The sequence below is a fragment of the Megascapheus bottae genome, chromosome 12 (genome assembly GCF_031878675.1).
Source record: "Megascapheus bottae isolate mThoBot1 chromosome 12, mThoBot2.hap1, whole genome shotgun sequence".
In the NCBI taxonomy this organism is placed as follows: Eukaryota; Metazoa; Chordata; class Mammalia; order Rodentia; family Geomyidae; genus Megascapheus; species Megascapheus bottae.
In genome coordinates, this window is record NC_143520.1 from 40328386 (window position 1) to 40343735 (window position 15350).

The 15350-nt window shown below is 44.8% G+C and overlaps 1 protein-coding gene across 1 annotated transcript; it reads left to right on the forward strand.

The window, feature by feature from the left end:
* Window positions 1-3211: 3211 nt before the first annotated feature.
* Window positions 3212-7024, forward strand: Cxcr4 (C-X-C motif chemokine receptor 4). The gene is made up of 2 exons (XM_090343133.1): window positions 3212-3325; window positions 5436-7024. The coding sequence occupies exons 1-2, from the start codon at window positions 3311-3313 to the stop codon at window positions 6477-6479; spliced, it is 1059 nt and encodes a 352-aa protein (XP_090199259.1). The 5' UTR covers window positions 3212-3310; the 3' UTR covers window positions 6480-7024.
* Window positions 7025-15350: the final 8326 nt, after the last annotated feature.

Sequence of the window (15350 nt, forward strand, 5' to 3'; positions counted from 1 at the left end):
AGAGATTACCAATGATGCAGTGAAGGAAGCCTGGAGCCAGACAGGCTGGGTACAGATCCCTGCTGTTTGATCACAGGCAAGCTCCTCACCCTCTCCAAGTGGCTTCATTAGCCTGGAAGACAGGTGACAGTGCCTGCCTGGTAGACTTGCTGAGAGGATTATCTCAGGTCCACAGCACTTAACAAGCACTCAGTCCATGTTTGGGCTCGATTTGTTTTTGCTTTTGCAATGCACATCATAGAGTAGTAGAGAAGGTTATGTAACATTAGCCCTGGAAAAAAGAGAACTACCAAGGAAAAGTCATGACATGGTATGTAGTAGCCACCTAAGGAAGCAGAAAGCATGAAAAAGGAAGCATTCTGCTTTTTGTCATAAAATTGACTCCTCTAAGTGTGAAAATGCTTCGTGATTTATAGAAAAATTGGGTAACATCAAAAGCACAAGAAAGTAAATATTACTAATTTTGTGCCCAATGAAAACTCCCACATTTTGTTCCTCCTACTCTTTTTTCCCCCCCAGTCGTGAGGCTTGAACTCAGGGCTTCACTGGTCCTTGGGCTTTCTCAAAGCTAGAGCTCTACCACTTGAGCCACAACACGGCTTGGGGCTTTTCTATGTATGTGGTATCGAGGAATCGAACCCAGGGCTTTGTGCATGCTAGGCAAACACTCTACCACAAGGCCGAACTCCTGGCTCCCTCTTACTACTTCTACTTCTAATGCATATTTTAACCCTATGAAAATCAATGTTGAGTCATGCTTCGTGCAGTGAATGTTTCATAAATAACTGCCCATCCCATTAAAAATTCTTCACAAAATCTTATTTGCAGTGTTGATATAAAATTTCACATTTCACATATAGAAACAGACCAAAATATTTCCAGCTAGTCCACTAACAATGCACATTTAATGCTTTCTTTCACTATTATTAACAATGCTTCCATGGATATCTTTGTGACCTTATCCTATTTCCTGAAGGTAAATTCCTAAAGGTGGAATTACTCTGCTAAAGGTTCCTACCGAATATAAAATGCTGTCCAGTGAGGCTGTCCAACACTCTGCTGTCCATGACAAGTGACAGACAGCTGGTCTTTTCAAAATCTGGAAGTCAAATAGTATCTCAGGAAGAAAAAATTATTTTGCCTAATTTGATAGTCATCAACAGCATTTCATTGTTCTTTTATCTGCTTCCTTTTAGCGGATACACTTTAAAGGAGCCTTCAGATAAAGGAAGGCAGCTTTCCTTTGTCTGCCAACAATCAACAAATATTTATTATGCATATCATTTCACGGAGAATGTACGCTGGGGAGACTGCAGGTTTGCAAGATTCCCCTTTCAGATGTCAGCTAGTGTGAAAAGCGGCATTTTGATGTGTATTACAGCTACCTTTCAGCAGAAAACACTGATTCTGCCCATACCAGCCTTCCTCCTGAACAGGGGAATCAAATAACCAGTCTGAAACTCCAGTCCTGGGACAGATCTGCTAGTCACAGCTAGTTTCCAAACATCTGAGGAGCCTGACGTGTTATTCGTGATTTGATCAGAGGAGTAAAAGTGCTTAGAGGAAAAAAAAAAAAGAAGTTTATGTGTTGTAATTTGGTGACTTCTGAGGGTCCCACTTTCTGACCCTCAGTTGCAAAAAGCGCTGAGTGCAGGAGAACCTTTACAAACATTGGAGAGGCAGCCCAGATCAGAGGGAAATCAAAGACAGGAGGGGGCCCCAGACTCCTGGCTACCTGCGAAGACCCCAAACCCGAAAGGTTTTAGTTTTTATTTATTTATTGACCAGGAGGGGGGACTATGACCAGGAGGGGGGACTAGGTTCAGAGTCCTGTCTTAGCCAGCCGTCTTTTCCCAGAGCCATTCATGGAGAGAGTAGGTGTTTGGGGTCCCCATGGCGGCACAACCGGGGTGCACGCTCCTGGACGAACGCCCCCGTCGCCTCTCTATTTGCGGTCAGGGCACGTGCGGTCCCGCCGGTTCTCGGTCCCGCCCCACCCCACCCCCCGCCGCCCCACCCAGGCCAGGCGCCAGCGGGAAGTGGCTCGGGGCTGGGAAGCTCCGTCTGGGCGCCCACTGCCACCCCAGCCAGTCTGGGACTGCGCTAACCGTCCTGATCTCCGCCCCGCCCAACTCTTCTCAACCTAATTTCCCATCCGTGTGTAAGCGTGTAACGCTACCTCTCCACACAGAACCGTGGCAGTCGCCGGATGTGTATGTGTGTGTGTGGGAGGGGTCCTCAGATCTGGCTTCTGGTACTTTCCTAGCTCCTGTGGTCTCCCCGGGCCTGCGACAGTGTGCCTGGCTTCGCTGGGTTCACGGCCGGGCTTGGCGCGTCTGGCACCGTGCGTGGCACGCAGAACTGGCCTTTAAATAGTAAGTCTAGAAGGTTTCTAAACAAATGCCTTCTGCTGGGGCCCCCAAAGCCATAGTACCTAAACCTACCTCAAAAAATAGTAATACGAATGTATTTATATGTCATGTGCGAATCGGTTACCGGGGTGGTCTGTTTCTTCCAGGGAATACACATCTACTTCTGGGGCCGTCTCCAGCCAAAGCCTATCTTCGGTCTTCCCTGCTTATCCATACTTGACGGGGTGTTGCGATGGAGGCGCCGCTGGCTTAGCGTCTCCCGCAGCTGGCCTCCACCCAGCCGGGCTTATTTTACCTTTTCAATGGACCGCGCGGGCAGAAAGCGCGGGGAATGGAGTCAGAAGTTGGCCCCACTTCCAACATTGCCGCCTACTGGTTAGATTACCGTGGCAAGTCGGGCCGACACGCTCGGGGCCTCAGTGTCTCCATTTGTAGCCTTCCCGGGTCGGAATCGCACCCACATGGGCAAGGAATGAGAGACCACGCAGAAAACGCTCGTATGGGTCCCCCCTCCCCTGCACATCCCGCCCTCCCCGAGTTCGGAAACACCTCCGGGACGTCCTCCCCGACTCCAGATCCACGACTTGACCACGGAGAGGAACGAGCAAGCAGCAGCTCTCAGACTTCTCCGGCCGCTCCCTCCCCCCCCCACCTCCACCCACTCCCCTGCGCCCTTCTTCCCCTCTCCCACCCCCCTTCCCCTCCTCCCCGGCCCTAGCATTCTCCCGCCGCCACCGTCCCGCCCCTCTCCGCCAACCGGTCTTGCGCCTCCCCACCCCGCCCGAGCGGCGCATGCGCGGCCGCAAGAGCGTGTTTTTATAAAAAGTCCCGCCTCGGTCAGAAACTTGGATTTGTTGGCTGCTGCTTGCAGGTAGCAAAGTGATCCTGAGGACTTGGATGCTCCAGTAGCCACCGCAGCGGGCGGGCGAGAGGTTACTATGGAAGCGATCAGTGTAAGTCCGTTTCCAAACTGCTTTGTCCTAAATGTACAAACGCCTGCATTTAAAACGCCACCCGTCTGGGAGCGAGCAGAAGCGACCAGAGGATTGGAGGTGCCCGTGTCACCGTGAACAGGGGGCACGGGAAGGAAGAGACTTTTGTGGCCATAGCTATTTGGAGGGGTGGATCGGGTTGGAATTATTTGTTCTGTTCTGTTTTTCCTGTGTAAGTAGATGGGGAAAGCTCTGGAAGGAGCGCGCGCGCCGCTGCCTGCGTCTCCCCGAGTCCCGGGCGCACGCCGGCTTTGCACCCTGTTTGCAAACATCCCGTTCTGCGCACCAGTGCAGAAAAGGCGTGCACACTGCCCCGGGACCCACCTCCTCGGTCTCGAAGGGGGAGCAGGGGCTTCTAGAGCAAGTTGCATTGTTAGAGGCGAAGGGCAGCGGCTTCTTCTGGGCCGCATTCCCAGAGACACCGTCGGGGTTCACTTCGGGCAGAGGTGCCTAGGGGATGTTCTTGGTGTGGGACGCGCGTTCGCTCAACTCTGCTGCTGGCGTTCGTGCCTGCCCCGGGACACCCAGGGAAGAGGGCGGGAAAAGCGAGGGAGCCGCGGCACCACGTCGTCAGCCCGGGGTGGGGTGGGGGTGCGGTCTGCACCGTAGCAACAGCTGGGCGATGACCTGGCGCTGTCTGCGCACGTAGGGATTGGGGGGGGGGGCCGCTTGTGGGTCTGCGAGGCTCGGCCTTGCCCGGCAGCCCCGAGCGGACCTGGAGGGGCTGGGAGTTGCATGGTCCTGCGGAGGTAGAAGAGGTGTCCGCCGCTTCACGCAGCCGCTAGCCCCGCGGAGTGCGCCCCGGGACGTGGGGGCGGGAAAGGGGCGCGGCGTGTTGCAACCGCACCTGTGCTGCGGCGGCCAGGGCGAGCAGGTGCTAGCCGGGAGACCGTTTGGCCCCCAGGAGCCGAGTTGCTGCCTTTAACCGTCGGTGGTTTCCTGAAGCCTTTTGAAACCCCCTAGCTCGGGAGGCTTTTCGTTTCCTCCCGCGGCGCGCAATTCAAAGGCGCTCGCGGCAGAGCCGCCCAATCTCTCCATTGCACACCGCGGGGCGAAGCTGGCGCGCAGCCCGGCGGAACCTCTGGAGTCGCTGCCCGCGGGCGGTGGACGTGGGTGTGGTGGGCAGCCGCGGGAACGGGGTGACTCTGGTCCATTGGCCTGGAGGACTCCAGCGCCCACTTCGGACCCCATAAACTTAGAGGGCTGGGTGGGAAGAGCCCCAGGACAGGGAGGAAATGAAACTTGGGGTGAGCTATACGGATGCATACCCCGTGACCTTCCCCACCCAGGAAAATGCTGCTGTCTTAACGTCCCAAACGTGCCAAGTGTTTAATAAACATGGGGACCGTCCGAACGACCCACGGTCCTCTTAGGAGGAGTGCCGGCTGGAATAGTGCCTTTTTGCCCATTTCTGAAAGCTTTAAGCCTCTTTCTCCTTCCCCACTACGTGTTGCTTGAAATGTTGAAAGGCTTGTGTTTGCACCAGCGTGGGAAAAGAAGAAAACAATGTTTTTGCTTTAGAAGAATGAGCCTTTGAGGTCTCTTCCTTCTTCCCTCCCCTCTCCCCCCCCCTTAGCTAATCTTCATACAAAAAGTTAATCCCACCTCAAAACACTGAATTTCCCCCTTCCCCCCACCGCCTCCACCGCATCTGGGAGTGGCTTCTTTGTGTGTGTAGCTTTTTTTCCCCCCTCTCCTAAGGTTTTCCTTTCTTTCCTGTCGTGGGCGAGGCAGAACAGTTAGCCAAGACTTTGAAACCTTCAGAATCGCAGTGCCCTTTTGTTCTCAACAAAGAATCTTGTAATTGGTTCCACTAAAGAGAGATCTAATGAAATGGCAGTGAAGGAAATGGGGAGGCTGGTTGTTTGATTCCATAACAAATCTCTTGGGCTCTTTACCCACCACTTCAGGATTTCCTGAAGAAGGCTGGCCTGAATTGTGCTTAAAAAGAATATCCATCTGGCTATCCACATATACATATGTATTATATACATCCAGGAACATTTTTAAAAACTTGAATAATGCCTGCTGATCTTGAGAGTGACCATGCATGTCCTTGCCTCTTTTACAGATTTACACTTCTGATAACTACTCAGAGGAATTGGGCTCAGGGGATTATGACTCCATAAAAGAACCCTGCTTCCGGGAAGAAAGTACCCATTTCAACCGGATCTTCCTGCCCATCATCTACTCCATCATCTTCTTGACTGGCATAGTGGGCAATGGATTGGTGATCCTGGTCATGGGTTACCAGAAGAAGTTGAGAAGCATGACTGACAAGTACAGGTTGCACCTGTCTGTGGCCGACCTCCTCTTTGTCATCACCCTTCCATTCTGGGCAGTGGATGCTGTGGCAAACTGGTACTTTGGGGACTTCCTGTGCAAGGCCGTCCATGTCATCTACACTGTCAATCTCTACAGCAGTGTCCTCATTTTAGCATTCATCAGTCTGGACCGGTACTTGGCCATCGTCCATGCCACCAACAGTCAGAGGCCAAGGAAGCTGCTGGCTGAAAAGGCTGTCTATGTTGGCGTGTGGATCCCTGCTCTCCTGCTGACCATTCCTGATTTCATCTTTGCGGGTATCAAAAACGCAGAGGGGAAGTATATTTGTGACCGCTTCTACCCCAATGACTTGTGGGTGGTTGTGTTCCAGTTTCAGCACATCATGGTTGGCCTTATCCTGCCAGGTATCGTCATCCTGTCCTGCTATTGCATTATCATCTCCAAGCTGTCCCACTCCAAGGGTCACCAGAAGCGCAAGGCCCTCAAGACCACAGTTATCCTCATCCTGGCTTTCTTTGCCTGCTGGCTGCCATATTACATTGGGATCAGCATAGACTCATTTATCCTCCTGGAAGTCATCAAGCAAGGATGTGAGTTTGAGAACACCGTGCACAAGTGGATTTCCATCACGGAGGCCCTTGCCTTTTTCCACTGCTGCCTGAATCCCATCCTCTATGCCTTCCTTGGAGCCAAATTTAAATCCTCTGCCCAGCATGCACTCACCTCTGTAAGCAGAGGGTCCAGCCTCAAGATCCTTTCCAAAGGAAAGCGGGGAGGCCATTCTTCCGTTTCCACGGAGTCAGAGTCGTCAAGCTTTCATTCCAGCTAACATTGATGTGAAAGACTTATGGTTTATACAGTAAAGAACTTTTTTTTTAAGTTACACATTTTTTTTCAGCTATAAAAGACTGACCGATACTGTACAGTTTTTTATTGACTGTTCAATTTTGTCTTGTGTTCCTTTAGTTTTTGTAAGGTTTAATTGACTTATTTATATAAATATTTTTGTTTCATGTTAATGAGCGTCTAGGCAGGACCTGTGGCCAAGTTTTTAGTTGCTGTGTGTCTGGTTGAAGGACTGTAGAAGGGGGAACTGAACCTTCCAGCATGTGTAGTAAACCCTGTGAAGCTAGAAATGATCCTCAGCCGTTTGTGCATAAATGATCTCTCCATTCCACTGGAACATCTCCCTTCCCCCCACCCCATTCTTAAAGTTGTTTGGTTACACTATGTGATTTTTGCTATAGAAGGTAGCACTTATAACCAAAGCTTGAAGTGGTATAGAAATGCTGGGTTTTCAGTTTTCAACTGTAGGTTCATTTCAGCACCTACTATGTACAGTCTTGTTTGTATTAAGTTGTTAATAAAAATACATGATAATCATACATGGCATTGTTTTGTTTTCTGTTACATTTCTCTGGTTGTCAATAATAAACACGCTTGGAAGACAATAATAGAGCTGTGGATGACATGACAGATACCATCTTACATATTTCTGATGTAAAATTTTACTTATATTTCTCAAAACTCTTGTTATTTTGATATCTCTTGCCATTTTATAGAAGAGGAACTTGAGGCACAGAAATACTTAAGGCATTTGGTCAAAGTTACATGGTAAGTAGCACAGCTGATACTTCAAACCAGATAACAAATTAAGACTGAAACGACCACTTCTAGCACAGGGAGACTTAGAAATGTCCATCCTATACCCACTTTTGTGAAAGATCATCTTTCAGAAGGCTCTGTGTGTGTCAAGGAGAAAGGTATGCAGTAAGTGTTTGCATCTCCCCATTCTGTTCCCTTGTGTAATCCTCGTTGGTGCGATGCCAGGTATTATATGCTCTTGTCCTCTAGTGTTCAGTCCCTCTTCATGGACAAAGAAGCAAACTTTCAGAGACATTCCATAATAAGTCTTGGCATTTTCAAAAACAGGGCACAGAGGAGATACCACTTACTGTTGTAGCTCTTGCTCTTAACCATTACCCACACTTGTCCCCCCTGCCCCAACACCTGGTCACCAGTCAACTGCATTGTTATTGAAAACCAGGCTAAAAGTGAATGTTTTCTTCATGAAGTTAACCATGCTCAAAATACCTCTCTTGTAATATCTTTTATGCAAATCTAAACACCTTTATTCTGACTATTGCGGCTCTAGTACCTCCTGAAGGACTTAGGCAAGCAGCTAAAAGTTAGCATTGTTGTTAGGCTTTGTGTTTTAAGAGCTCAAAATAAAAATCCACTGAAGCAAGCTTCCCATTGCCCATATTTTGCACAAGATAACAGTCTTATGTAATATCAGTAGTCACTTACACTACCATTGTGCAAGCCCCAGTGCTCTTGAGTAAATTTCAGCTCTGGTCTCCACTTAAAGCTAATTTCTAAACTATAGTAGCTATGCCTACTTCACTTTGGGAAACAAATAGGGAGCTCCAGCCAGGCACTCAGATCATAAACGGGATATAATTAAGGCAATATTTGGTCTACTTCTAGTAATTGTTTCTGACACACACAAAACTATTTTAGAGGAAAAATTGCAATGCCTTATCTTTCTAAGGCAAATCACATTTGTTCAAGACAAATTATAGGTACCATGAAGGGAAATAACTTAATTACTTAAGATAGAATCTAATTTGGCTGTACGTTTTTGTTGCAGTCTATGGATCTGGGATAATTCAGACTAGTATTTCTATTCCACTTGAGGACACAATTAGATTTTAAATAGGAAATTATCTTGAGGTTTCTTGGTTTTCCCTGGAAAGCCTAATTGCATCACCCTTCATTTAAGCATAGTTTTAGATGCACTCTGTCAAATGCTTAGTCTTAGAGCCATGAACACTGTGGCAGGCTTCACATGAATGTCTATAAATATTTATTCTTAGGAAGACAATAGAAATTCTTCTTCTTTCTCATCTTAGCTTGAAGCCTCCTTCCCCCAGATTCCTTTGCTTTGCCTTGGAGTCACAACAAAGGGGACTGATTTGAAACAAAATTCCCAGTGTCACCAGTCTTAATGGACATTTCATTCTCCCTTGGGACAAAAGTGGGATAGCTCTTTGAAAAAGAAAAGAAAAAGAAACACACACGAAACAACCCCCAGCCTTTGCCTTACTATCTTCTTACTCCAAAAGTACACCCCATCAGTCTCTACCTCAGCCCCATCATTCTCTTTCCCAACTGCTCCAGGCAGAGCAGCTCCTAAGCCTTCCCTGTGTCACAGTTTGTCTGACAGTGGAGGGAAAGTCAGTCTACTGGCCAGCCCTTGTTTAAAGGAGCCAATTGTTCCCACTCCTTTTCCCCTATGAATGGGACCCTTGAAGGTCAGTAATGTAGATCCAGTTGTATAATGGAAGCTAAAATATTTAAATTATATGCGTGCCGCCAAGAATGGAGTGACTATGACATCTGACATTAATAACCTAAGTCTTTAACTGGGAGAAATGTGGATGTTTTTATCTTACACAGCTTTTGTTTTCCTAAAATGCTACTTGGCAATTTATCTCTCCCCACTGTGAGCATCCCAGCCCCTTTTTGTGGTTATATTTAATGATTCCAGGAGAATTAAACATGTTTTATTTTAGTAATTGAGCTAAGTGTCTGTGGCTTTCTCTTAGTTTATTGTCAGATATTTTTAAAAGGCTCCACAAACAATTATCTTTGCTCCGATGTAGTATTCACTTAGGAGGTACAAGGACCCTTAGAGACAAAATTCAAATTATTTACTAAATAACCCAGTATACCTTTAGAAATGTAGCTTTGCAGCCTGGCATAGAAATGATTTGTTCAGTCCATTACAAGGAGTTCTTCTGTTTCCTGCCAATGTGGCTTAGCCAGTTAGTGCCAGAGAGATCTGCAAGTAGCCAGAATAACCTTCCCCGGAGCACAGCCGAAGAAGAGATGTTAGGGCCTCAGGGGCAAATAATGTTGAAATGGGTTCTTTAAAAGCAATGATCCCCAACTGGGAGCAATTTCTAAAGCATTTTATAAGGTCTAGAAGCATTTTTCATGATCGTACAGGATGGATTGTGGGCAAAGGGCAGTAGCAGAGATGCCACCTACCTTTAGTGAATGGTGGCACAGAGATGCTGTTATGATGCTTTATCTGCTGCCATATTTAGCACAGCACTCACAAACAAGGAATAATCTGATCCAAAGTTTCCATAGTTCTGAAAGTTAAGAACTCCCTTTTGTGTTACAGCAATAATCAAAACAAAGATATATCTCACCATCACGGTTCTATGAAATACTGAATCCATGAAAAAGTGTCTGCCTTGTCTGAATATATGTGTCCTTCAAATAGGGCCTTTGGGAGATGAAGAGTTCTTACAGGCATAGATATTATGATTAGATAATTAAATATTAAGATCTGAAATCTTACAAAAGAGACCTTAGCTAAGTAGTCATATCCACCATGTGAAGACATAGCTCAAAGCCACCCTCTATGGGCCAGAAACCAGGCCTACTCCAGACACTGAATCTGTTAATATCCTGATGTTCAGTTTCTCAGTTTCTAGAACTGTGAGAAATAAGCTAACCAGACTATGCTAGTTTGTTATAGCAGCCCCAATAGACTATCATTGACAGGGTTCCAAGGTTTCATGTTAGCCTCTTTCACTCTTTCTCACGTCAGTGTACTATTCCCATCCCCACTTGTTCAACTCATACAACTCTCTCCACCTTTAGCTCAGTGTTACTGTGTCATCATGAACACACCTTGTCATTTGATTCCTTCTCTCATTAGATGATCTGTCATTGCTTCTCTGTCCTGCTAAGCTGCTTGCTACATGTCATGCTAGGAATACATCCCACAATTGACAATAAATGTTGAAGGGTAACTGTTCGAGGATTCTCTAATTCCCATTGTGTATCTGTGTCTCTAAAGCACACGATGTTTACTCACTTAATCCTCACCAGTGCCTATGACTCAATTTGGAACACTTCCCATTTTTCTTCCCTTATTTGAAAAACAAACAAAGCACAATGAGGTACCAGTCCATTGTTCCATTCTCTGCAACTGACTTGGATTAATTTAGATCGATCCTATTAAGCCAATAATTAAATCTTCTGGGAAAAAAAAATCCTTCTTCCAACTAAAATGCAAATTACAGGCTGAGTGAAGGAATATATGAAGTTAAGGAGCTTCAGATAGGTGGGGAAAGAATTTTTCAAAATTAGACAAATGAAAGTGCTCAACAAAAGCCCAGTCTTGTGGCTCATGCCTAGAATCCTAGCCACCCAGGAGGCTGAGATCTGAGGATCATGGTTCAAAGCCAGCCCAGACACTAAAGAACATGACACTCTTATCTCCAATTAATCACTAAAAAATGTGAAGTGGGGCTGTGGCTTAAGAGGTAGGGAAGTAGCCTTGAGCTGAAGAGCTCAGAGACAGCACCCAGGCCAAGAGTTCAAGCCCTGTGACCCACAAAAAAAAAGTGCTCAACCAAACCAGGGTGGGGGGGGGGAGTTTGGCCTAGTGGTAGAGTACTTGCCTAGCATGCAGAAAGACCTGGGTTTGATTCCTTGGCACTGCATACATAGAAAAAAAAAGCCAGAAGTGGTGCTGAGGCTCAAGTAGTAAAGTCCAAGGACAGTGCTCAGGCCCTGAGCTCAAGCCCAGGACTGGCAAAAAAAAAAAAAAATGTATACCAGGTGTTAAGTGTTTATCTAACAGACCTGGTCCATAATTAAATAGATTTACATATTTACAGTTCAACTACCCAGAAACTAGTGTGTGTGTGTGTGTGTGTGTATGTCTGTGTGTGTGTGTGTCTGTGTGTGTGTGTGTGTCTGTGTGTGTGTTGGTCCTGCAGTTTGAACTCAGGACCTGGGCACTGTCCCTGAACTTTCATGTTAGAGGCTACTGTTCTAGCACTTAAAACACAGCTCTACTATGGCTTTTTTTTTTTTGATACTTTATTAGAGATAAGAGTCTATTGAACTTTCCTTCCCAGGCTGGGTTTGAATTGAGATCCTCAGATCTCAGCCTCTTGAATAGTTATATAGCTAGTCTATATATAGATATATAGCTATCATTAGCGATATATATATATATATCACTAATATAGTACAGACATAAGCCACCAATGCCTGGCTAATACTCTGAATTAAAGGGAATTACTTCCTCATATTAGATCCTGTTAGAAAAAAATGTAATATATATTAAGAATCATTAAATTCCAGTGCTCTCATAGTTGGAATATAAGATCCTTACCAATTAGACATTCCTATCTCTATTTTCAGGCAATATCACTATAAAACAAGTTAAACAAATAAAGGAGTATGATCATTCCAGTAAGCATACTACAAATGACATTAAGACAAAAACTTCAAGTAAGTTTCTTATCATTTCCTCAAGTTCTCAATATACTTAACAGAATTAACCCATTCAAGCACTACAGGAGCCCAATTACTTGCTATGTTGTTAGCTAATGTTCAGGGTAATTACCATGAGAGCAAAATATCCTTTGTTTTCTTTAGTACTCCAGGTTGAATACTAGATATTACTGGTTTTACTTTTAAAATTGATAAAGCAGACAACATTATAGAAATACTTTCACTGTTAGTGGTTGCAATAAAATGACTTTCGGGGCTGGGAGTTTGGCCTAGTGGTTAAAGTGCTTGCCTAGCATGCATGAAGACCCGGGTTCGATTCCTCGGTACCACATATAGAAAAAAGCCGGAAGTGGTGCTGAGGCTCAAATGGTAGAGCTCTAGCCTTGAGAAAGTCCAAGGACAGTGCTCAGACCCTGAGCTCAAGCCCAGGACTGGCAAAAATAATAATAATAAATAAATAAATAAAAAATAAAATGACTTTCAAGTTAGTCTGCTATAGTGCCTGGCACACAGTAGGAACATTTTTGCTGAATGAACAAATGAATAAAGGCCAATGAATTTCTACTTCTGAGAGCAAACCATTCCCTAAGCACTCTGATTAATGTTTGCACATTATAAGACTTCCATAATTTTTCATAATTATTAATTCATTAATCCATCTGTTAAGCAACACTTGGAGCCAGGCAAGTATAAAAGCTATTCATAGTACAGTAGAAGATGTAGACATGCCAGAAAATTAGTAGAAAGACTCTCAAGGGGGTGGGCAGTGGGTCACACCTGTAATCCTAGCTACTCAGGAGGCTGAGATCTCAGGATCACAGTTAAAAGCCAGTCCAGGCATGGAAGTCCATGAGATTCTTATGTACAATTAACCACCAATTAACTGGACGTGGCACTGTGGCTCAAGTGGTAGAGTGCTAGACTGGAGCTGAGGAGCTCAGAGACAGTGCCTAGGCCCAGAGTTTAAGCTGCACTACCCACAAAAATAAAAGGGAGGGGTGATGGGAGGGCGGGAGTTTGGCCTAGTGGTAGAGTGTTTGCCCAGCATGCACAAAGACTCCGGTTTGATTTCCACATACATAGAAAAAGCCTGAAGTGGTGCTGTGGTTCAAGTAATAGAGCTCTAACCTTGAGAAAGCCCAAGGACAGTGTTCAGGCCTTGAGTTCAAGCCCCAAGAATGGAAGAGAGAGAGGCGGGGGAGGGAGGTAGAAAGGGAGGGGGAGTCAGAATTTCTTACTTTCAGACTTTCCTAACTTCTTACTTAAGACGTTAAAATTGCAGCTCAGACATCAATTTTTTCCTTTTACAGTGAGACCTCCCATATCCATGGCTCTACATCTACAGACTCAACAAACTATAGCATAAAATATTTGGAAAAAAGCTATCTGTATTAAATAGACATTTTATCTATACCTTACAGACTTTTTCCTGTATATTCTCTAAACCACCCAGTATAAAAACTACATTGCATTTACACTGCACTAGGTAATTAAATGAAATGATTTGATATATAATATTAGGTTATATGAAAATTCTGTATCATATAATATAAGAGAATTGAGCATCCTTAAGTTTCAGTATCCACCAGTGATCCTGGAAGTAGTCCCCAATGGGTAACATAATGAAGATACTCTCTCTGTCTTGCTTCCAGTCATTTTTTCATTTAAGGAGGAGTAGATTCCAGTCTATCTCACAAGGTGGGTGAAAGGCCCTGAATTCTGATCTTCCTTCCTGCCTCCCCAGCCCAAGAGAAACTAGTCACACCATGAAGATAAGAGCAGGAATCCTGCCAAACCATAGGATATGGGAAAGAGCCTCAAAGGCAGTTTTTCAGCCTTCTGTTCACAGAAGACAACTTGTTAGGCCCCTGGGATTGAAGAAGGAAATCAAGACCATCATTTTGGGCCACATGCTACTTCCTTTCGGAAAGTCTACTCAGTCTCTATCAGTCGTTGTGAATTTTTCCATCCTAAATTCTTAACACATGAAGTCTGTGACATGTAGGGCTCGCACAAACAAAAGATCAGAAGAGTGGAAAGCAGTTGTTATTTATGCCATCATCCTGTTTTACTTTTTATAAACTTTTTTGTTTTCAATTAATTTAATGCCTGATGGGTTGGGACTTTTACAGTCTATAGTTAAGCAACATTTAATTTGATTTATTAAAAAAAAATGACTAGATTCTATAATACTGAATGTCGGCTCAGTTGTTTAAAACTTGCTGTTTCCCAAGCCAGAATTGGGAATCTCACTGTGTTTTTCTTCAAAGAAATGTTACACATGAAAGTTCTGTGAATGCAAAGATATTGTCTATCTGTCTTATTCATTAGCTGCCTTTTCAGTATCTAGAAAAAGTAGTTCCCAAGCTTTTTCTATCAAGTACCAGACTGAAAACATTTCAGACTCTGTGAACTATGCAGTTTCTGTCATAACTACTCAACTCTGCCATGTAGCAAAAAAAAGAGAAATGATATATAAATTAACAAATATGGCCCAGTTCCAGTAAAATTTTATTTGTGGGAACAGAAGTTTGAATTTTATACAATCTTCATGTATTTCAAAAGATTATTCTTTGACTCTTTTTAACAATTTAAAAATGTAAAAACTGGGCTGGGAGTTTGGCCTAGTGGTAGAGTACTTGCCTAACATGCACAAAGACCAGGGTTCCATTCCTCAGTACCATATACATAGAAAAAAGCCAGAAGTGGTGCTGAGGCTCAAGTAGTAGAGCTCTAGCCTTGAGAAAGTCCAAGGACAGTGTTCAGGCTCTGAGCTCAAGCCCAGGACTGGCAAAAAAAAAAAAAAAGTAAAAAGTACCAGTCACTCACTGACTTACCAGCAAAAAGCCAGAAGTGGAGCTATGGCTCAAGAGGTAGAATGCCATCATTGAGTGAAAAAGCTAAAGGACAGCACCCAATCCCTAAATTCAAGCCCTCAAACTGGTGCCTGTGCATGCATACACACACACACACACACACACACACACACACACACACACACACACACGTACTTCTTGCAATGCTCCCAAGCAGATAGTAAGCCACATTTGTCTTGCAGGTTAGAGTTGCTGACTTCTAGTTTAGACAATACTGAAAATATAGTAGAAGTTCAATAGAAAGGAATGAAGTTTAGTTATTAGTTTTCAATACTCAGGACCCAGGGAACTAATAGCCTTTCTCTGTTCACATAAAAAATAGACATGTCATTTATAAAGCACACCAAGTCACAATTCACAAAATGGTTGCAACAGGGAAAGGCTTGAGGTGAGGCTGCAAACTGGTTTGCCATACCGTTTAGCAGGTTCTTATTGTATTACTGAATCTGTTAGTTCAGGCTGAAAGGTCTGGGATAAAAGGTGCCTTTTTATCC